The sequence below is a fragment of the Stenella coeruleoalba genome, assembly GCF_951394435.1.
Source record: "Stenella coeruleoalba genome assembly, chromosome: 21".
Lineage (NCBI taxonomy): Eukaryota > Metazoa > Chordata > Mammalia > Artiodactyla > Delphinidae > Stenella > Stenella coeruleoalba.
The window spans coordinates 13986121-14011218 of record NC_137167.1 but is presented as its reverse complement, the minus strand read 5'-3'; the positions used below and the strand labels follow the sequence as shown (position 1 = coordinate 14011218).

The window sequence follows — 25098 nt, the reverse complement described above, 5'->3', positions numbered from 1 at the left end:
TAGGAATATATTGATTGAATTGAATAAAGCAAAAGAGATTCATTCAGAACCATATTAAAGAAATCAAAGCAAGCCCATATCATTTTCTACTCTCTTGTAAAAAATATCCCTAAACATTCATAAGAAGCGCTATAATTTTATCGGAATTGACTTACTACCTTTTTGTAGGAGTGGTAATGAAGAAAAACTAATGGCTTTACTGACTCCTCTAAATGTGAATTGCCATGCAAGTGATGGGCGAAAGGTAAGTCATTTAAAATATAATATTCCCCTTCAGTGATTTCTTTTTGCTTTACAGTTAAAAATTTTAAAGTTGGCATATATATGTGTATATACATATATATACACACACACGTATATATACATACATATATATGGTTGTATTTTACTGGTACCTTTTAACTGTAAAGTGAAATGCTGCTGTGACATGTTCATAGAGCTGGTGAAGCATGGATCTTAAGCCTTTTCTCTTAAATGTCAGACACTGAAAGTTATTTGTTAAATGGAACTGCAGCTTTTTTAGCGATTAAAATTATAACAACATATATTATTTTCTGTGTATGATAATGGAAATTAGAGATATTTGTTTACATCCTAATTACCCATCTTGGTTAGGATATAGTTTTTATTTCTTTTTGGCAGAGGAAAATTTGTTTGCTAGGCAACCAACACTTTTTCCATTTAAAGCTGAGAAAATGCTAATGATTTTTTTAGGTCTATTGTAACGGCCCTGCTTTTTTTTTTATTGGCTAAGTTTTCATCGTTATATATTGAAAGAAAGTATTAAAGCAGAGAAAAATATTCTGTATTAATATACAGTTGTCATAAATGTAAGGTAATATATAAAATATGCAGTGGTATCTTCATTATCTGCTTCATATTCTTGCTGAATAGAGACTGAAAATGTAATCCTTTATAGCCTTTGGTATCTGACCGCAAAGTTTTGCAGTGATTTGCCTTATAGATATGGAAAAACAAAACACTTTGTACTATAAAGTCTTTTTTAAAATGTTGGTTAATTTTTTAATGTTAAAGGATGGCTTTTATATTTTTAAAACCTAAAACATTTTTAAAGTTACACTGCAGATATTGAGGAATTTCTTGTACCTAATAATTAAAGAATTAATTCCTTTGGAATTATTTATATCGAAAATATACTATGGAAAGTATCAGGATGGATGGTACCCCTTAGAAATAATGAACTGTTTTGCTTTTAAAAACTCATTTTTCTCTGAGTGATAATTTTATAGATTAAAATTATTCAGCTTTCCTTTCACTTTTTTCCCTATACTAATGAAACACATATAATAGTGGCATTGAATTGAATCCTTCCAAATATATGTTGTTATTGAAGATGGCTTGTATATTATTTCACATAGCCTAATGAATGTTTAGTTTCTCTGGATAATTTGGAGAGAGACTTGTACTTTCATGGTAGGTTAAATTATGTATATATAAAGCTATAAATTAGCAAAGATTTACTTGGTACTATTAATGACTTTTGGGAGATGTTTTTAAATGGTTACTGCTCATTTTCCCTTCAATTTTGAAGTTGCTTTGGGAGTTTTAACTTCCTTGAGTTACTTTGAGTTCCAGATTTTGTTTGGATCCTTTTAGTAGATAAGGCGACTTTTATCACTATGCAGAAAGAACCCTTCTTATCTGTAAATGCAGGTATATCTTTAGACAGAGCTCTTTGAGAGCCCAGCCTACTTCAGTTTTCCACAGCCATTTTAATATTCCAAAATTTATGTGAGATTACTATAAAAGGAGTCAGTTTCCATCCCAGCCTCATTCTCCCATCCTTACCCTTATACCTTGACAGCCCCATTCCTAGCTCAGTAAATCAAAATAATTAAGGAGTGTGAACACTGATAATTAACAAATTACCTCTTCTCCTTGCTTCAGTCCCTACACAAATATGTAGAACTTCTTTATTTTTCCTTCTCCCCAAAGGAGGATACACTTCCTTGATTCCTGTAGCTGAAACTAGCATATTCCTCATTCAAATTCCTATGGCTCCTTTTCTGTATTACTCTATGGCATTTACCGCAGAGTTCTTGAATTGTGGTTATTCATACGTATCTTTTTCTTCTACTTGGCTATTAGCTCTCTTTTGTACCGGACCAAGCCTGGCATTTTGCATGTAGCAGAAACTTAGGCTACGAATATGCTCCCAGATGAACATAATTTTATCCTTCGAGTGAAAAAAATCATCTGTGCTCTTTGCCAGTTAGAAAATTAACTCAGAAGTATATGAATGGGGAATTGTATATTTTCTGTTATTATATATTATTACTAGTATTATTTTATCAATTTATTTTTGAGTAATTGTACCACAAGGGAGAATTATATATTTTAATGTGTAGAACATTTTTAAGTACATGTCTCAAATATTACTATTATACTGAAGGTTTCACAACATATAAATAATGTAATAATTTTCCAAAATATGCTCCTATACTTTTTTAGATTATCAATTTTCTCAAATTAGATAGAAAAAGAAAATTAGACTTAAGCGTTTATTAGGTTTTGGTGCTATGCATATAATATAAAAAATCATTCAAAATTGTTCATCAGAATGCAAATAAAATTTCATGTTTAAAATTGAATAATGTTCATATTTAGATATTACCCTTGTTTATGGCACAGAGCAATTCTTATTAGATATGCCAGTTGCAGTATAGCCGTGAAGTGGTAGATATTGTGGGTGCTGATGGAGATTGGGAAAAGATTCTTTAGTTATGACAGTCTCTTTTGTTTTCTTGCTATTAATATCAAGAGGATGTGTAAGCAAATCTAGCTGCTGAATTACAAGTCAATCTTATATATTTAGTATTTTTCCAGGCCATTAGCATGTGTTTATCTAGAATTAGGAAGTCAGATTGTATATAAACAAGAGGATACAGGTACTTTACATGTATAATAAATTAGTCAGGTATATGAAGTTTTATTTCTTGAATTTGCATTTTAGAACACAGTGCAGAATTAAATTCATTTTTAGCAGGTTTTTAAATGACTGTATCAATGCTTAACCGAATCCTTGCCTGTCACTGTTTTTACTACGATTCCTGGTTTGTAAATTTTAAAAGCCCATGGAAGTGTCAATTTTGTAATGTTTTTAGAAAAGCAATGTTCCTTATACACTAACTAGTGGGTGGAGAAATTGCCTAGATATATGTGGGGGGTTTAGATGTCAGCATTCCTTTTCCAAGTGGTACGTGGGCTTGTACAGTGACACTGTAAATTTAAATAGTCTCTTAATTCTGTACTGTGACCTGATGGTTATCCCATTAGGTAATATCTCAGTGGTTAAAATTTTTATTTCCCACAGACATTTGTTTTTATAACCTGTAGAATCTGAAAATAGTGAAGTACCAATAAGGTTTTAAGTAACTTACGTGGTTATATTTTGCTTTTATTTGACATGTAAATCAAAGCAGAGCTTGACTGCTCTAGAAATTTCCAGGTGTTGTTGTTTTCCCTAAAAAGCAAAGGCAGAAACATTTTTTGTAATGTTTTGTTCTAAAATGCTACTTTCATACAATTACACACCTGTTCTAATGCTGGCCACTTTAGAAACATAGGGTCATAGATATAATTTATTGTTCTTCTGTCTCCTGCCCATTGTGATTAGGCATAGCGTTCCATAGTTTCTTATTTTGAATTTCAGCGACCAGTTCCTTAAAACAGATTGCTTCCTTTCTGTAATTCCTATATTTTCAAACTTAGATGTCTTGTCCTTTGATCTCTCTTTACAGCATGTTCTATCATGATCAGACATCTTGTTAGCAATTATCCGAATATTCTGGTCTTGTTTGCTATATAAATTTGAGATGGTGATCGTCTCTTGTTTTGCAATATTAATTTTTATAAGGATACCTTTTTACAATGAATGAAAATAAGTATTTGAATACATCTCAGATGATTCCAACACTCAGCCCTCTTCAGAGTTCTTTTAAGTCCCTTTCCTGGCTGCCTTTATCCCCTTCCAAAATAAATGTCCTAAATTTATGCCCTCCTTATAACAAGGAATAGGTTGGAGTTTGGCATTACTGTACATATTCCTAAATAGAAATAATATGTATCTTTGCATGCATTTACTATGCATACTATTGCTGTAATTGTATGTCACCAAATATTGAAAGTAACTAATGGTTGGTTGGAATTTTGTTTTTATTATAAAATATTCAATGTTATGGTAGTTTCTTTCTGCTCCTTTTGTTCATTCAGTCAGCACTCAATACATGCCATGTATAGGTCACTGTGCTAAGTGTCATGGGAGATAACTGTGTGTTTAATGGTATTGGTTCACAAGGAGCTCAAAATTGTTAGAATGATGAAGACATAATCCAGGACATTGAAGCCAGTGCCTAAAAAACTATGATTCCTTTTGCTGTGATACAAAGTGTAGATTTAAGGTGAGATTTTTTTTCTTGCTCTTTTATTTTTAAAGCATTAGTATTTAGACATGTATGCTCTTCTGTAAGAAATCACAAATTTAGATGAAAGGCAACTGGAGGAGCATGATTTAAATTCAGAAAGATTAACTGAAGAGTTTCTCTAAATGTCAGATTTCTACTGTGTAAATGTTTGCTTCCATAAAATAGTTAATAATGAATAAGACTCTGGAAATGGAGAACAGTAAAGTGTTTAAAAACTATTTTTTAATAGAGATCAATCAGAAATAAAGTAGAATTTAGTACCATCCCTTGTAGATACCATAAAAAACTATGTGATATAGTCGAGCAAATAGGCTTTGAGGCCAAACAGATGGATTCTGTTCTCTGCTCTTCCACTTTCTAAGTGTGTGACTATGGCTCTACAGTTTTCAGTGTATCCTTTACTAAATGGGGATAATGATACCCATTCCACAAGACATTTGAGAGGATTAAATGAAATAATGTGATAAATGTAGCACATAGCAGAACTTCAGAAACTTAGATCCCTACTCCTCTGCTACATTTTTTGCTTTTGAGCGTATTTAGAATGGACACATACATACTTCTGAGTACTTCTGCATCCCCCACTTCTCCACTTAAATTATCTTTATTACCAAGCTCAGTCCCAGGTGGCATTTGGATAAAACGTAGGTTACCAGGTAATCTACAAAGCATACAATCGAATTAATTGTCTTGGAACTTGGTCTTTGTCTCCTCCCCACCCCACATCACATTTAATAAATTAAATTTGTTTATTTTTGCAGCTTATAAATTCAGAAGTGTGTTCATAAGATACATATACCCATTTTTTAAGAATATATTTATTAAAAATTAATATCCAGCTGAAAATAATGCCACAACATTCATTTGAATTCCATAAAGCACATCCAGTGTAGCACAAAGAATATGTAGGATTAATGCAATGGTTTTTGCAATTTATACTTAAATTTTAGGGTTATGTGAATTTGTCATATTCTAATACAGTATTCTTGGTTAACACCTCCCTCCTTCAGTGTAAGTCTTCTCTAAATATTTTGCTGGAGCAGGATTTTAACAGTCCTCATGTTGTTACTTTGACAACCCCTCGATGAACCGGGCCTCTCATTATTTATGCTCTTGTCTAGTCCCCTCCCACACAGACTGTGAACTAAGCCTGGGACTGCTTTGATGAATAAAATGAAGTAGAAGTGATGCCATGCCAGGTTTAGGACTAGCCCTTGGAATTGGCCTGGTAGCTGCAGTTTCTTGCTTTTGGAATACTCTTTCTTGGATCCCAGCTGCCATGCCATGAGGAAGCACAAGCAGCTGTATGGAGAAGTTCATGTGGGGAAGAACTGAGGCCTCTAGCCAAAGACCCACCAAGCTTGGTTAAGCCTCTAGATGACTAACTCTCCACGTGTCCTAGACTTTTAGCCTCAGCTGAGTGTCCAGTCCAGCCTCCAGGTGACACCAATTGTCCTAACACCTAGCTCATACCACATAGAGCAGAAGAGCCACCCAGGGTGGTTTGTTATGTAGTAATAGCTAACTGAAATACCCCTGCTATAAGAAAGTATTGAGTATAACTCAATGCATATTGTCTATTGGTCAAGAAAGTTTGCGTCATTTCTCAGGCAGATTACTGAAAATGGTTCTCTCACAGCTGCTTGGAAGAATAAGTGAAGATTTTTAAACAAATCACCAAACATATTTATTTCTTTTGATATGTTCAATTACTTTGTATTTATATCTTACAATTTAAGATTTTTTTTCCCTCAGAAAACAAAAAATAATTTTATGCACATCTTCATGGGTCATGGCGTTGTAGGAAAAAGCAGGAAGTTGAAGCTAGAAGACCAAGTTTTAAGCTAAAATTATTACTAGCTATGTGATCATGGCAAGTTTTATTATATCTCTTGAGTTCTCAGTCTTTTAGCCTAAAAAATAATGGCTTTGGGCCACATGAGCTCCAATTTACCTTTCAACTCTAACATTTTAAGATTGTTATGTATTTTGTTACTTATTTTTCATCAGAGTAAGTAATACAGACTTGGATTATGTAAGAGTCGGCAGATAAAACACTCCTGGTATCTGGAATAAAGTTTATATACAGCCTTTTTCCCCTTTAAGAAAGTGTTAGCATTACCTGAGGGCCCATGCGTGGCTCCCTGTGGCCTTTAGTGGCCTTTATCATCCTTCTCTGTTCTTGCCACATCTTGGTAGATAAAATGTCAGACCATTTTTTAGTGTCCAACTTTTCTGGCTCATAGTTTAGGTGTTACTTGGGATTATAAGAAGGTCAAAATGCAGTAAGTGTGCATTAGGGAACTCTTCAAGTACTTTAAGTTTAATTATATATCTAATCAAATCACTTCTTTAAAGTACATCTTGCTGAACAGTGCATGTCTTAACGGTAATGCAGAAATCCCTTGGAGCAAGTTTTCTTGCCTGCTTACGTTGGGATATAGTGTATAAAATCTTTATGCATGTGTATATTCACTGTGTAACAGTAAGGCCTGAAAATGTCTTTTTTATTTTTCATTAGGGGATCACTACTACTAAAACAGTCTCTATTTTGTCGAGCATGACATGTCTCCTGGTGAGGGTAATTAGTACCCATGCCAACTATGTTCTGTTTTTCTCTTTGAGAAAAGAGTTTTTAGTAGGAAGGGACCTGTGTTAAAAAGCAGGTGGTAAAACTTAGGAATTCAGTCAAGCTCAGCTTAGCCGCCCTCCTCTGGACTTTGGTTTCTCCTATACTCATATCCAAAACCACAAGTTTCCTGCACTTTTCAATATTAGACTAGTTGAGGGATAAAAAAGGAGCGAGTACTAAATCATTTTGCTGGGAACATGATTCATTATTAAAATTTGATTTAGAAGCCAAATTACAAAAGTGATATTTCAGTATATCCTTTTAAAATTGTAAGCATCTAAGTTTAAAGTGCTTCTTCTGACTCTCCAAGTATACCAGACTTTATAGGGTAGGTTAGATTACAGCTGCAGCAGTAGCTTGAAAAACATCCATCTGGCAGAGTGGCAAGGGAATAGGAGATCAGGTAGAAACACAGAAGGTCACTTTATGCTATTGTTGATGTCCTAGTTCTTCAGTGAGTGGAATTGTATTATTTACATATAGTTATTTATTAATTATTACATAATAAAGGTATTTTAAAACAGCCCTCTAGGACTTCCCTGGTGGCGCAGTGCTTGAGAGTCCGCCTGCCGATGCAGGGGTCACGTGTTCGTGCCCCGGTCCGGGAAGATCCCACATGCCGCAGAGTGGCTAGGCCCGTGAGCCATGGCCGCTGAGCCTGCGCGTCTGGAGCCTGTGCTCTGCAACAGGAGAGGGCACGGCAGTGAGAGGCCCGCTCACCGCAAAAAAAAAAAAAAAAAAAAATAGGCCTCTAATGATTATGATTTGATTATGGTCTCTCTGGCTTAAACTGTTTAGTTAATGTCAGTTGACAGTAGATTATTCCGCAAAAAGTTTTTAAATCCTTTTAGTAAAGGGTGAACCTTAGTATGTGAAAAAGGCTTGCTTAGTTACAAAAAGAAGTCTGATGTCAGAAACTCTTCTGGCCTAAGGAAAGGCAGCAAAAAGTGGAGAGTTCATTATGGATTTGAGAACTCTGATATTATCTGTAGCTTTGAATTGGTATTATTAGAAACAGTTGTTTGGCCATAATGTGAAAACAATATAAACAATTAATTTCTTAATTCATTGTGTACCAGTTACCTGGTATCTCAGTTAGCTCGGGCTGCCATACCATACTGGGTTCCTGGCTTGTGGAGGGCTGCCTTTTTGCTGAGAGAGAAAGAGAGCTCTTGGCTCTCTCTTCTTTGTAAGGGGCACTAATCCCATTATGAGGGCTTCTACCCTCATGACCTCATCTAGCCCTAATTACCTCCTGAAGGCCCTGTCTCCAAATCCCATCATGTTGAGGGTCAGGTCTTCAACATGTAAACTGGAAGGGCGGACACACTCACCTGGTTATTTTTGTATGCTACTTTTTTTTTCTTTTTTAAAGAAGTATAATAATTGTTCAGGAAATCTCCCCTCCCCCACCTCTGAAGCATATTCATCCATTCTCTCACTTGCTTAATTAATTTAGAATTATAAAAGGAAATTTCTAAAAGTATCAAGAATCTTAATATCCTTTTTAAAAGAAGGCTATTTTCAGTGACTAATAAGAAAATGTCTTTCTCTGCTAAGAATGGCATCAATAGTAAAACTTTAAAAACACTATAAATACCGTGCATAATTATTTGAAATACATATTGGGTAGTCAAATTAGTAAATTTGGAAATAGACTAAATATAAAATACTTCATATGTTGATTTTCCTTTTGTAAAGATGCTTTAATTTTTCAGTAGTAACATGGTAATACCCTACTCTGAATACCATAAAAATTCCCCTAAAGTAATCTCCTAGTGTCTGAGAGGGTTCAATACCCATTAGAATTGGGTAAGGAGGCTTCCGCAGGGAATAGAGCTAGAGACCTCTGCTCCTGGCCGCCTTTGGCTGCTGAATTCACATGTGCAAACTCAGAAATGTCAGGACTCGATCACTGAAGGAACTTCGAGGTAACAGCATGTCTCCCAAGCCCTAGAGCTCTGAAGCACACTACAATCAGATAACAGAATTTCTCATTCTCTAGTTTATACGGTTAAAATGACTGTCCAAGGATCTAAGGTGGAATGATTTCCCCATAAATAATCTTTAAATGACAATTGGTGGACTTGTTTCCTTGTACTTCCAGAATAAGTCATCTATCTGTTGAACGTTAGTTAGAATCTTTGATGTTTAGATTTGAAAACTTAAGATTGTAAATATTAATTATAAAAAGGAATTCATGTGAGGTTTGAGTAGTGTGAAAACTTTTCTTTTGAAAAGTATAAGACATCAGGTTACTGTCAGACCAAGAAATTTGATGTCCATAAAGTCTGCCAGCTGTTTCTCATTAAGCAATGCAAAATTAATGTTGCACCTTCTGAAAGTGCTAAGCATTCTTTTTTCTTTCCCATATAAACCCTATGAGAGGACACTAGAAACTCATTTTCATGCATACATTTCAATTCTTCAGCTGATTCTGAGGCTGAAAAAGAGAAACACAAATTTCTGGCTGTTGAAGAATCCCCTTGGAGTTTCCACAATGATAATGTTGAGTTAAAATTTAATTAAGTTGGCATTCAGAGCTTTACCCTCACAAAATTACCCTGTGGATTACCCGCTCTTTATTGTCTGTTCATTTCCTTTCCCCTATCCTTCTCTTCCCCATACATAAGACTTAAAGTAAGGATAGTCCTTTATAGACTCATTTTAAAAAATAAACTTTTACTATATAAGGCAATTGAAGTACAGAAATTTTGTTTTATGAGATATTTCATAAATTCTACGAATTTTCAAATGCCTTAGGTTCCTTCCTAAAGATGACTACATATGTTACTTTGGAAAAGCATACTCTTTGAGACTAAAATATCAATCATTATTCTACCTCACAGAACTTTATTTGGAAGAGGACTTAAATGCCAACTAGTCCAACCTCCCAGTGCAATGCTGGAAGCTTTACTGTAATGCTGACAGGTTGTCATCTGGCTCTGCTTGAATGCATAGCCAGACCATATCTGGATTTAGCACCAAACTTAGGGTTTCACAATTTAAGGAGGGATGGTGACCAGGAAGGTAGTCAAGAAATTATTCTGGAAGAAGCAGTTGAATCAATTGGAGGGATTTAGTTCAAGAAAAGACCAAATGACTGTTAGAGATACATAGAAAAATCCAGCACTAGGAAAGAAGCAGGTAAATTTTCTTCTCCAGTTTCAATATTCTGTTATTCCTCCACGTCCCCTGATGCTTATTATTATTATTATTATTATTATTTGTGGTATGCGGGCCTCTCACTGTTGTGGCCTCTCCCGTTGCGGAGCACAGGCTCCGGACACGCAGGCTCAGCGGCCATGGCTCACGGGCCCAGCCGCTCCGTGGCATGTGGGATCCTCCCGGACCGGGGCACGAACCCATGTTCCCTGCATTGGCAGGCGGACTCTCAACCACTGCGCCACCAGGGAAGCCCTATTTTATTTTATTTTTTGGCTGCGTTGGGTCTCTGTTGCTGCTCCTGGGCTTCCTCTAGTTGCGGCAAGCAGGGACTACTCTTCGTTGCAATGCGCGGGCTTCTCATTGTGGTGGCTTCTCTTTGTTGTGGAGCACGGGCTCTAGGCGCGCAGGCTTCAGTAGTTGTGGCACACAGGCTTAGTTGCTCTGCGGCATGTGTAATCTTACCAGACCAGGGCTTGAACCTGTGTCCCCTGCATTGGCAGGCAGATTCTTAACCACTGCGCTACCATGGAAGTCCTCATGCTTATTATTTTAAATAACTTCTTTTGTTAAGAAGTCCTACATTTCTAGGGAACCCTCCTACACTGTTGGTGAAAATGTAAGTTGGTGCAGCCACTATGGAGAACAGTATGGTTTCTTAAAAAACTAAAAATAGAGTTAACATATGATCCAGTATTCCCACACCTGGGCATATATCCAGAAAAGATGAAAACTTTAAGTCGAAAAGATACATACACCCCAATGTTCATAGCAGCACTATTTACAATAGCCAGGACATGGAAGCAACCTAAATGACCATCAACAGATAGATGAATGGATAAAGAAGATACATACATACAGTGGAATATTACTCAGCCATAAAAATGGATGAAATAATGCTATTTGCAGCAACATGGATGGACCTAGAGTGAAGTAAGACAGAGAAAGACAAATATCATATGATACAAATTGTATGTGGAATCTAAAATGAACTTAATTACAAAACAGAAATAGACTTACAGACATAGAAAACAAACTATGGTTACCAAAGTGAAGAGGCAGGGGAGGTATAAATTAGGAATTTGGGATTAACAGTACTATATATAAAATAGATAAACAACAAGGACCTAGTGTATAGCACAGGGAACTATATTCAATATCTTGTAATAACCTATAATGGAAAAGAATCTGAAAAAGGATATATATGTGAATCACCTTGCTGTATGCCTGAAATTAACACAACAATGTAAATCAACTATACTTCAAATTAAAAAAAAAAAAGTCCTACCTTTCTGGGGCATTCATCCAACAGTATGGTCACACTCTCAGTATTGATAGGGTTTGATCTGAGTGCTGAGTTGAGTCAGAACTACCAAAGTAATCCCTGCCTACCAAGAGTAATTCTTCCTGCCTCTCAGCCATACTGATCCATTTCTGAACATACTATCATACTATCTAGAACCTGAGTGCCCAGCCAAAGGAAAGGAAGGAAGGCAGAATGAGAGTTCTGAAGTCAGACTTACCTGCATATGATCTCTGACTGTGCTATTAACTTGCTGTATTAACCCCCCTGTTTCTCAGTTTCCTCATTTGTTATATGGAGGTAATAATAGTTTCTAGTTCTGGTAGTAGTTGTGTAAAGTAAACAAGTTAATACATAGAAAGTACACAGTAGATTTTAGCTGTTATTTCAATAAAATACTTGGTATTTTCAAAATGTTTTTATATGTTTTATTTCATTTTAGCCAGAAAATAACACTGTGAGGAAGCCAGTACTATTGTTACCCAACTCCCTCCCATTACAGAGATAGTGACTTCAAAACATTAATACGTTAAACACTGTTAGGTTGTAGGAGTAATATGTCTATTTATGAAGCTAGTCCTGATTTAATCTGCTGTGATGGGACCGTATCTATTATTAGGTGTATTTAGCTCTAGGCACTGTGCTTTAGAGAACTGTTGACCAAGAATCCCAGGACCAGAAAAAAAGACTCATGATGGGAAAGAAGTCATTATTATTAGAGGATCTAGTAAAGTGTATTCTGTAGAAGAGACAAGTTAAAGGAGATATAGTTTGGGGGGAAGGTGTGAATAAAGTATCTTTTTAAAATTTTATTTCTACTTTGGTTCATCAATTTTCATTCTCCAGATAGTTTCTCTTTTAAATTATTATTAGAATAGCCCAAGAGTTGAGAAACTTCAAGGAGACTGTCTAATCTTTATTATGGTACTACTTAAAATACCTCTTCAGAAGACAGGCATCAGCGATGAGATATATTTATTTCCATGCACTCATGCCCGTATTGATTCTCTAGCTTTTAATTTGGCTTGATTCTGATTTAAGTATCACTGTCTCAAAGAACTTCTTAGCTGTACCTCACAAGCCGATTAATCATGTCTCTGTGCCTAAAAGAAATTTAATAAGCTCTGATTATGCAGTTATTATATCTTCCTGGGAGTTTTGTATTAAAGGCTGATACAGTATTTTATTTGTAGAAGGGGAACACTGATCTATCTTAACCAAATGATAAGTTTGAATGAGATGTGTTTTGTTAAGATAACCAGAGCAGAGCTGGAACATTTGTAAATGTCCATTTATAAGGTGATGGTTAAATAATTACGATGCAGCTACACGATGGAAATACTATCCAGAGAATAAGATAGACCTCTATGTGCTAATATTTTAAGAGAAGAAAAGCAAATTGCAGAAGGAGAGTTGTCAGTATTGTAGAAAAAGAAAGAAAGGAGGGACAAAGACTGTCGTAGATTTGGGGAAACATAACGGCCCAATAACCAAATGTATTCTTCCTGACATCCGGCAAATGAACTTTTAAAAGTTTTTGAGACAGACAGGAAATTTGAATACTGACATGGGCATTAGATGATACCAAAGATTTACCACTATTTTATTAGATGTAATAATATCGGGGTTTTTTAAGAAATTGCCCATAATTTTTAGAGGCACCTACAGAAGTATGTAGTGTCTTGAATTTGCTCCAGAATACTTCAGTGGGGAAAATAAAAGAGATAACAGAAGCCAGTGTAACAAAGTCTTAATAATAAGTGATTGTTGAATCTGGGTGATGAGTACATGGATGTTCAGGTGAACACTGAAAGATCTGAGCAGATGATAAAGTTTTATGATTCTTCTCCTGATTTGGTAAAGTAGTAAGTCTTGCCTTATTCTGAATGCATGTGTGCCCTTGCAGGTGGGCACACACACACAGACACACACGCTACTTTCTGACTTGGGACAGCTCCGGAAACCAAGAAACTCATTCAGCATTAAGCCTAGCTAGAGTAGGGTGATCAACCATCCCAGTTTTCCTGGGATGCGTGGCTTTCCTGAGACTAAGAATGTCTCGGGCAAACCAGGATGAATTGGTTAGCCTAATCTGAAAAATTCAGGAGGATTTGATCTAGGTCAAAGTGGAAATCTTAAAGAAAACCTCAGTACACTACACATCATGCAGTTAGGCAGCTCTCTGATGACTTACATCCTGGCTTTCAGTTGTGGTTTTGTTCTTTCCTAGGGAACGCTTCAAACATCACACAGGCCTGTGTTGAAATGTGGTGTAAATCTTTCACACAAATTCAAAATCAAATTCACCAAGCTGGATTATTCATATCCCCTGTTCTCTTTTATTAACGTAAATCAAAAGCTAACCATAACTTTCATTTCTTTTTTTACTAGTATGAGGCACTGTGTTAAGCCTTCTAACGTAAAATTAAGATATGCTGTTCATTCTCAATGAGCTCACAGTGGATTAGAGGAGACAGACACATAGGTATTTAACTATATGATTTCATGACAAGTGTTACAGTAAAAGATTGTGGCAAATAGTTTTAAGACTGTCTTTGGCAATCTTTTTAGTGACCACTTTTTGTTGCAAAAGTAGTGTCCAAAGACAGAATAAGAGGAAAGGAGATATTTATCTGGAGTACTGGTATTTTGGAATCTCATTTTAAAATCTTGTTTAAGGATTGCCGCAAATTTTGTACAGGCAGACCTCATTTTACGCTTCGCTTTAGTGTACTTCTCAGACACTGTGTTTTTACAGATGGAAGATTTGTGGCAACTCTGCGTTGAGCAAGTTTATTGGCGCCATTTTTCCAGCAGCATTTGCTCACTTCATGTTTCTGTGTCACATTTTGGTGATTCTCACAATATTTCAAACTTTTTCATTACTCTATTTGTTATGGTGATCAGTGGTCTTTGATGTTACTACTACGACTTGCTGAAGGCTCAGATGATGGTTAGCATTTTAATAATGTATTTTTTAACTAAGATATGTACATTTTTTTAGACATAACACTATTACACACTTAACAGACTACAGCATAGTGTAAATATAACTTTTGTATGCACTGGGAAACCAAAAAATTTGTGACTCACTTTATTGCGATATTCACTTTATTGCAGTGGTCTGGAACAAAACCCACAATATTTCTGAGGTATGCCTGTACTTTATAAAAATAGAACAATAATAATAGTCTTAAGAAATTAAGAATTTTTATAATATTTTATGTTTCTTAGATGAGAAGTGCTGTAAAGATTGGGATATTCTGTCTCTGTGTTAACTTCAAAAGCTTTCTCAGTACTAACAAACTGAGGAACCTTTCCCCAGTACCCAGCAGTCATTTGTGAGATAGCCATGTGTGTTTTGTGTTAAATGCTAAAATTCCCTTAGGATTGAATATGTAACAATACATTTAAATCTTGAGACGTAGTTTTCATGATTTCTTTGCTCAGTAGGAAAAAAATATTTGGAAATTAAATTTTGATATTCTAGGCACATAATAAAATATAGGTCTTCCAAAGGTGATGGCTGCATTGTGTATCTATAGGATTTTCTTGCTTTGATATTTAATCCTTAGGAATACTTTGTCTTCCATTGTTCGGATTTGTTAAGGAGTCATGTGTGAAATTAAATTTAAGTGGGAAAATATTTTGTTATTTGTAGGCCTTTAGTTTTTTTAGCAAATTAATAATTGTGGCAGTTGAGCTGTTTGGAGTGAACCAGAGTGAACGATGAGGTCAGAAAGTTGGAGGTAGTACTGAGAGATTGTCTGTGGCCTTCTAGATCATTATAAAGACTTCAGCTTTACTTAGAGTGAGATGAAGAGCCATTGGAAGATTTTGAGCTGAGGACCGGAGCATCTAACATTTTAACAGGATCACTCTGCTGCTCTGTTTCGTAGGCTCTCAGAGAATTATGCTGGAAGCAAGGAGGCTGTTACAACCAATCAGCTGAGAGAGGATGGTGCTTAGACCAGGATAGTGACAGTAGATGTGGTGAGAAGTGATGGGATTCTCAAGAGACTTTGGAGATAAAGCTAACAGAAATAGTCTGATGCAGTGAGCGTAGTGTGTGAGAGAAAGATGACAATCAAGAAAGACTATCAAAGTTTTTGACCTGAGTAACTAAAAGAATGGAGTTGCCATTAACAGCAATAGGAAATTCTGCAGAGTAGCTTTTGGAGGGAATACTAAGAGCTCAGTTTGGGACATGATAAGCATGCAGTGTCTCCTGTATATTCCGTAAGGTGATGTCAAGTAGCACGTTAGATTATGAGAGTTTGGAGTTCAGCAAAGAAGACTGAACTGGAGATAGAATTGAGGAGTTGTCAGCATATAAATGTTTAGAGCCCCAAGACTGCATGAGATCACCAAAAGAGTGAGTGTAGATAATGAGGAAAAGAGATCTAAGGACACAGTCCTGGAGTTCTTCAATGTCAAGAAAGTGAGGAGCAACCAGAAAAGAAGTGTGGGTACCTAGGTGTCCTAGGTTTCCAAGGGGAAAACATTTCAAGAAGGAAGAAGTGCTCAGCTATGTCAGATGATGCTGATAGGTAAAGTAAGATGAGGACTGATAAATGACCGTTAAGAAATAACTTCTAAGATACTTAATAAGGTGATAATAAGTAATAACCACCATTTGTTGAGCTTTTTCTATGTGATACTGTATTAGGTGCTTTATATAGTTATCTATAATGCATGAAATAGCCTTATATGGTAGGAATTATAATTCTCATTTTACAGATATTAGAAACCAAGGCTCAGAGACATTAAGAAGTTAGTCCAAAGCCATATACCTTGTAAATTTTGCAGAGGAGGAATGCAAACCCAAGGCTTAAAAGCCTCTACTCACTTCCTTATATTGTGGTGCCTGCACTTCTGTTAAAGTTGCATCCACAGTTTTATAACAGGTTGTCAGTTGTTCCTATTTTAACTATGCATGTATGTGTAGGATAAGTTAATGCATTATTGTATGCTGCAAATCTATATCATAAAAAGCAAAGATAAATGTATATATATAAGTTTATTGTTTCCTATGGCCTGATTCCAAGGAGAAAACTTTGAATTATGAGATTTATTTAAGTAAGGATTCTTTTTTCTGTAAACATTTTACAATATGAAAATATTAGTAATAACATTTCTCTTACAGCAGAATAATATTAAGATGGGTTTTTGATAGAGTTTTTATATTTGCAGTTGTTTCATACTTTATCACCCTACATGTTTTTTATTTTATTCTTTTTTTTTTTTTTTTAAAGAAGATGTTGTGGGTAGGAGTTTATTTATTTATTTTTGCTGTGTTGGGTCTTCGTTTCTGTGCGAGGGCTTTCTCTAGTTGTGGCAAGCGGGGGCCACTCTTCATTGCGGTGCGCTGGCCTCTCGCTATCGCAGCCTCTCTTGTTGCGGAGCACAGGCTCCAGACGCGCAGGCTCAGTAGTTGTGGCTCACGGGCCTAGTTGCTCCACGGCATGTGGGATCTTCCCAGACCAGGGCTTGAACCCGTGTCCCCTGCAGTAGCAGGCAGATTCTCAACCACTGCGCCACCAGGGAAACCCCCTATTTTATTCTTTTTATTGCTCTACATGTTTGACTTTTAAAGTATTCCCAACAAAAAATCTGTTTTAAGAATAAAGATGAGGTGTGTAAACTGACAGTGACTGCTGTCTTGTGCACAGTGATGCCTTAAATGTTTGATTCTTGTGTTTGCTAGTTTACAGCCAACACAAAATTATCGAGTAACATGTGTGAGTATTTTACAAATGGGCCTGCTTTCCTTTTTTTTCCAAACCAAAATTACACTCTGTTAATTATCCTAGCATTTAGAAAATTACTCTTATCGTTGCTATGCCATTTGGTAGTTGAGGTATAAAGTTGGCACTATGTGGTAACCATTCACTAGATCACATGATTTTAATTGCTTTGCATCAGAAGATAGCATTTAGTATATAATGTTTAGTGATAAATTTTTTTCTAGAGGAAAAACTCCTGGACTCTTAGTAGTATAAGCTTGTTCAAATCATTGTTTGTTCTCAATTTGTACTTTTTCTTTTTGCTTTATACCATTTCCTCAAATTTATTGCAGGCATTTCACAGATTTTTATGTGCCTTCCAATGATACTATTTAGTTTGCACAGTTAGCATCCACATTGGAATGACTCCTCAGAAAGTTTCATCCTGCTTGTTCTGTACTCACTCTCCCTGTGAGTTCATCCACTCCCATAGCTCAACTACCTCTACTTAGATGCTGCTACCATTTTGCTAACTGACACTGTCATTATCTCCCTCCTAGATTAGTCCTGCAGCCTTCTATTCAGGTCTTCCTGTCGTTAGATTTGCCCTCCCTCTCCAGTTTATTCTCTACTGAGTAACCAGAGTGATCTTTCCAAAACTCCATTCTTAGTCCCATTACCACTAGGGTATCGTATAGGCACTCAAACACAATAAACCCAAACCTCACATTCTCTCCCTTTGGCTTCCCTTTCCTTCCCTTCCCTTCCCTTCCCTTCTCTTCTTCCCTCTCTCCCTCCCTCCCTTCTTCTTTTCCTTCCTCTATCACTGACATTTCCAAACTGGAAGCTGCTATATCCCTTACTACTTATTATCAATTATCAGATTCTAGCAATTCTCCTTCCTAATAGGTTTTGACACTCACTCCTCAACTTCATTTTTTAACAACTGCTCTTTTTCAGGCCTTCTATCACTTTCTACTATTTCAATTACAGAGCCTTCTAGTTTATTTGAGTTATATAAGTTTTAAAATTATACAGATTAAAAATTATATTACCATTTTCAAAGCATTATAGATAATTTTTAGTCTCATAATGATTTTTTAAAATCCAGAAACTAGATATAATTTTTTGATTTGGCCTTCTATATGAACAATTAGTGTGTGTGTATATGTATTCATTCATTTAGGGACTTAGTTTATTTTCAAGAATAAGAAATAAATACTATTATTGACCCAACTATATATAAATAAAATTTTGTAAGAGATACTTAATATGAAAAAAGAAAATCTTTTTGTGCATCAGCAATGAAATTGTCACCTTTTCATTATAATATTAAATGTCAGCTATGTCCTTTGAGAGCTTACTGACACATTGACCATTCATCCAAAGCAGTTACTATCTCTTGAGGAAGCTTCCCAACTGCAGTTTAAAGTCAAATTCAGCCCTGAAAGTGGGCCAAGAAGGAGTGACAGGAACTAGATTTACCTTCCTTCCTGAAACAATTAAAAAAAAAAAACTGGATAAAATATATGAAACTGGTTTTCAGAAGTTGAACATCAGGCAGTACATAGTAGTGATCCTTGAGTGATAGGAATCAAATAAGGTGAGTTCTGTGATTGCTCCAAGTTGCTGCCTAGAAAGAATTTCCAGGCCTTGATGCAGGGAGGGAAAATCCAGGAGGCACCCAGTGGTTTCCCTGACTTGAGAAGATGGAATTAGAAGATTGAGGAGACCAAGGTGGCAAGAGTTAGCAAGGTGGAGGACCAGGGAAGGGAGAGCTGCACAGAGAAGAGAGCTCCAGAGAGCTGCAAAGGATCCCCTTACTATCTTCAGCTGAGTACTGATTGATACAGATATGAGGAAACTACCTGAGGCTGATAAAGGAACCGCCCAAAAGGATTAGAGGTAACAATCCTAACAACTCACAGAGACTTTAATCATTTCTGTTGCCACCAGCCAGAAGGGACAAACCTCATAATTCATTAGATATCATAGAGTACTCAAAAGGGTAATGCTTCAGTAGAAGGGGAAAATTAGTCCTAGAACAAAGGCTGCTCTGGTCCTGCTTACAAAGCTTAAACACAAGCTTTGAAAACAACCTAACATCTGTACAATTGGAGTCCCCAAAAGAGAGAATGGTAAGAGAGAGGGCAGAAAAAATATTTGAGGAAATAATAGCTGAAAGTTTTACAAATTTGATGAAAACTGTAAATAATAGATCGAAGAAGCTCAGCCAGCCCCAAGCACACACATACACCAAAAAAAGAAGGAAAAAAAAAAAAAAACTGTACCAAGGTACAGCACAAGTCAAATTTCTTAAAGTCTGTGATAAAGAGAAATTATGAATGTATCCAGAACAAAAATCACATGTACATAGGAGTAAGGATAGCATGTAGGCAGATTTCTAGTCTGAAACAATGCAAGCCAGAAGATAGTGAAACAACATCTTTAAAATGTTAAAGGATGGGGAAAATAAGCCCTGAAAATAATTTGGTAGTCCCTAGAGGTATCATTTACAGTAACATTTGACAGGTGTCTGAAGGCAGAAACTTGGATGGGCTGCTTGTTTGATGATTCAGAAATTTTAGTCATCTGTTTTTATATGGCATTTTACATTTTAAAGGTATGTGGGTATATGTGGGAGAAAACTTTTCATGCACTTTTGAAATAGCTAGGATGGGTGGTTTTATCTCCATTTTACATGTGAGGAAGCTGAGCTATGTAGGTAATATAACTTTCAGAGTTCCACAAGTCCAGGACTGTGATCATGTTTCCTGACTTCCTATTCAGGACTCTTTTCCAAACTATCTGACCTCATTATTAGCTGTGTATTGCTCAAAAATAGTTCCTAAACTTAGAGACTGTCAGAACATATAAAATGTATGGAGTGCCTTGAAAGCAGTAATAGATAGCACAGTATTAAGTAATTCTATTGTATCAAAACATGTGAAGAAAATAAATTGAAAATCTTATTAAATCCCAAGGCCCAAAATAGAAGACATGAGACATGGTAGTACATTAAAGTATATTAGACCCTGTGTGAAAAGCCATTACAGTACTGAAACTTTAAATAAATGAGCAGAGATGGGAAAATTGCTATGGTTGCAGAGAAACTTTTAATTAAAGTAATGTTATTTCTGATTTTTTTTAAAAGGTGAGGACACGTTTGATTATTTTAATTATCATATTATATGTGAGCAGAGCACCTTTTAATAACTTGGTTCAAATTAAAATGTGGCAGAAATTAGTTGGGAAGAAACTTTATTTTCCTCCTGTATTTATACTGCATATGCAGTACATAAAATAGAAGAATTATATACTATCTTGGCATATTTCATCGTATCCAAGATAGGAAATTAATTCTGACCCATTACTAGCAACCTAATGGAATGAATACGGTCCATTGTCTTTTTTGTTTCCACTAGAATTTCTTCAAATATTCTTCAGAGATGATTTTCAGCTTTTCCTATTAAAGAGAAATTTTGACAGCTAGCTCTTTATGATAGAATTGGGATTGAAAAGTTAGAATTTGAAAGGTGGACAGGATGCAAGTAACATAAAGAAGAATGTTTCCAATTATGAGCAATATGAGCCCCGACATGTCTTCCCAGAACAGTAGGAATGGTCCATGATGGAAAGAAATTAAGAAATAATGTGGAATAGGTAGGGTAGGGCTTGATAACTGAAGGCCTTGGAAAACCAGTAGGAGAAGTAGGTGAATGGCACTGAAGTTAGAATTTACTCCTGAGATGAGTGAATTGTCTCTCATCCAGTTAGGAAATAGGAATTTTTGGCACTTCACCTCAGTATTTTCTGTGTATGTTAACACTCATTGTCTTTAAATAAATAAATACAGATTAGATGCCAAAGCAACAATTATTTACCTGAAGAGGGGGATACATTTTTCTTTCTCTTTTCTATCTAGTCAACTCCTTTACATCTAGCAGCGGGCTACAACCGAGTTCGGATCGTTCAGCTTCTTCTCCAGCATGGTGCTGACGTGCATGCAAAAGACAAAGGGTACGTGTATCAGCGTATTTCCTGTAGTGGTTTCATTCATGGATATTTACTCTTTGTTTTCAACATCTGATACACTAAAGTTTTTGAGCACTAGACAAAGTCTTATATCCCATTGCCTTACAGCTTGTGTAGCATTTTAAGAATGTTCACGGTGATTTGACTTCATTTTCATGTTCCTACTAATTAAGGATTCTTCTCATAACAATTTCCTAAATTAGTTTAATTTTACTGTATTCTATTATTTGAAGTTAAAATTTGTTTCTCTCAATTGCAATTACTATTTTTCAACTCTTAAGTTACACTGTAGAAAGATAGATAAATAAAAAATTCTGATAATCCAGTAACATAACTATCCTATTTATCAGGTATGAAAGGACCATCTCTTACTAATAAACTAAAATCATAAGTATACGTAAGTATACAATATTCTGATTTTATCCTGATGAAATCTTGGCCATCTAAACTGAGAAAACCTAAAAGGTCCTTATGAAGGTTGATATGGGAGAGAGGTATCTGGGAACCAAGAAAGCAGTATATCATTTATTTTATGAATAGGTGCATTTTGGAAACCTTTGTACCACTTTCCTAGCTAACCTCCAGGGACATGTGAATTGGGTCTGCTAGCCTATGTGATGGGCTAACATTTCTCATTTATGCCACTTTAATATCTAAAAGATAATTGACCTGACTGCCCAGATGAAGTAGTGTTCATATTACACTGATGAGCAGCATAAAGAAAAGAAGCCCTGGAGCAGGCTTTTGTTCACTTTGCCCCTCTCCATGTCAGGAAACACAGACAAGAAGAAAGAGCTCAGTACTTGAGACAGTTCTCAGAAGAGGAGTCCATCATTTAAAATCTGCTCTTTTTGGTGCTCTTTCTCTCTTGCCTGCGCCAGGTTCTGTGCCACATGTGAATGGTGTTCCCATAGTATAGGGGCACAAATGCCTGATGCTCTTGTAAATCTCTTTTCCTTTGTGCATGTCTGAAAGCAGATGGTGTACAATAGGTGAGTCCTCAAGATAAGTACACCACAAAAAAGAGGGTCTTTGACTCATGCAGAATGATAACTCGGATATGCAAATTGTAATAGTTTGGATATTGAATTCTTATGCTGGAAATTACCATGAAAGTGAAATAAAATGGTAGGAATATTTCAATTCACTATCAGTTAACATGTATTTTCTATATACACTTACTATATAAAGCATGCGATTTTCAATTAGTACATGCACTTCTTCCTTTTACCAAAATGCTTTTCTAATTGGTGCATTTATCATTATATTTAATGACATACATAAAACAAGATAAATACAAAAGGTTGAGCATTAGTTATGCTTTGTATTCTCTTATTTAATACTTCAAAATATTTTAAACATAATTGTACTAGGATTTATTAGATTTTGTTTCTTAGCACTTCTTGGATAAATGACTCTAAGTTCTTTGAAATGTCAGTATTTTAATTGGCCTTTTTCCATTTAGTGGACTTGTTCCTCTCCATAATGCATGTTCATATGGGCATTACGAAGTCACAGAACTGCTACTAAAGGTAAGAGAAATTAAAAATATTGAATATTATTTGCTTTTTTTTTAACTCATCATGAGCTTTCATGCGGGTTTTTTGCCAAGATTTTTAAGATAATAAAATTGTTTTTTTTTTAAGGTTCACCATTGCCTTAAAATTTTTAATTATTCAGCTTATTTTAAACTATTTTTTTAAAGCTGAAATTAAAGAAATTAAAACAATTGTTGACATTTCAGAGTTATAACTGAAATTTACAGTCAAATAAGCGAGTTTGTTTTTGATCCAGTGAAATGATTAGTGACCTATAACTTTTTTTTTTCTCAATTCAGCATGGAGCTTGTGTTAATGCTATGGATCTCTGGCAGTTTACCCCACTCCATGAGGCTGCTTCCAAGAATCGTGTAGAGGTCTGCTCTTTGTTACTTAGTCATGGTGCCGATCCCACTTTAGTCAACTGCCATGGCAAAAGTGCCGTGGATATGGCTCCAACGCCTGAGCTCCGGGAAAGATTGACTTGTATGTATTTATATCCTAAAGTCAACATTGCTTGTTGTAAATTGTAATATCTTTCTTTTTTTTAATATTAATTAATTTATTTGGTTGCGTCAGATCTTAGTTCCAGCTCACCAGTTCCTTAGTTGCAGCACGTGGGCTCTTTAGTTGTGGCATGCGTATGGGATCTAGTTCCCCGACCAGGGATTGAACCCAGGCCCCCTGCATTGAGAGTGTGGCATCTTAACTACTATTCCACCAGGGAAGTCCCTAGAATATCTTATTTTTGTTATTAGGGCTGTTGTTTTGTCTAACTTAGATAATAGACTTCTATTCTTACATGTTCACTAGTTTATTATCCTCTTTTCTTATCATTACTTTTCTTTTTGAATTCTACAGGAACCTCACATACATATACTATGTTTATTTTGTGTTTATTGAAGCCTAATTCTAATTCATGTGTTAAGTAAGGCTCCTTTTTTATTTTAAAGATAAAAGAGGATGCTGAGTCCATCAATAACCATCTATTGAATACCTACTATGTTCCAGGAACTTGAAATATAGCAGTGTACAAACCAGAAAAAAATCTCTAAGCTCACAGAGGTTATATTCTTGTGCTATTGGTAGTAATAGATGATATCTAACATTATGGAATACTCACTATTTCCCAAGCCCTGCAAGTTGCACATTCATGTTTTTATTTATGTGTGTTATAGCCCAAGTGCAATCACTTGCCCAAGTTTAAATAAGATAATTTTTATGATTTGGTGGAAGTAATCTTCTCAGGTACTGATACATATTACCTATGTTTACATATGCATGTTTTTAAATAAACTTTTAGAATAGTTTTAGATTTACATAAAACTTAACAAAAATAGTACAGAGAGTTCTTTTATACCCTATATGCAGTTTCCCCTATAAACATATTAATATGGTACATTTGTCAAAATAATGAACCAATACTGATACATTATTAATTAAAGGCTGTACTCTATTCAGATTTCCTTATTTTTTTACTGAAAGTCCTTTTTCTGTTCCAGGATCCCATTCAGGATACCACATTACATTTAGTTGTCATATCGAATACTGAGATATATTTAATTCTATACGTAGGCATTACAGGTTTAAATTAAAGTAGGCGTTACCTACCTAATTTTTCATTTGTCCCATGGTTGATATTCTCTTACATCTAGGATTCTGAGAATCAGATAACTAGATTTAAACACCTGAGAAGACCTTTAAATGATAATTTAAGAAAAAGGCATAGTCAGAATGAAAACATCATTTAAGTTTAAACAGATTGTAAATTAGTTTATGTTAAAACAGGAAGAGTTCCTTGCAGTTTTGATCTTGTTTAAATGGAAATTTAAACTTATTTTGGTACCGGAACAGATGACATCTACTAGATTACAGGCCAGCACAAACCAGATTATAACTGGGCAGATGTCTTAGCAATGAATCCTTGTAGAAGTGCATTTATTCTCTCTCCCACTCATATGACTCTTGCCATATGTTATCTTGCATTATATAGTGCATTTTTCTATGTGTTGTTCTGTCTCCCCAGTGAAGTTTAAATTCTTAGAAAGACCTTTGGTTTTATTATTCTGTCTTCCTAGCACCTATACAATGCCTTGTTACCTAATAAAATGTTTTGATGGTAATTGTGCTTGGGTCTGTATCTGCCTACCCCCAACTTAGCACAGTGCCTTGTGCATGCTGTGTGCCCAGCAGGTTTATTGAATTGAATTTAACTTAACTCAAAATTTATTTTTTACATCTTTTTCTAATTTCC

At 35.4% G+C, this 25098-nt stretch overlaps 1 protein-coding gene across 2 annotated transcripts in view; it reads left to right on the top strand.

Moving 5' to 3' along the window:
- TNKS (tankyrase) overlaps nucleotides 1-25098 on the top strand; it is a 177445-nt gene that overhangs the window by 87405 nt on the left and 64942 nt on the right. For both annotated transcript variants that reach the window (XM_079908906.1, XM_079908907.1), the window contains 4 exons: nucleotides 169-244; nucleotides 21197-21291; nucleotides 22772-22838; nucleotides 23144-23330. In XM_079908906.1, coding sequence (XP_079765032.1) covers nucleotides 169-244; nucleotides 21197-21291; nucleotides 22772-22838; nucleotides 23144-23330 — 425 coding nt within the window. The remainder of the gene's footprint in view (nucleotides 1-168; nucleotides 245-21196; nucleotides 21292-22771; nucleotides 22839-23143; nucleotides 23331-25098) is intronic.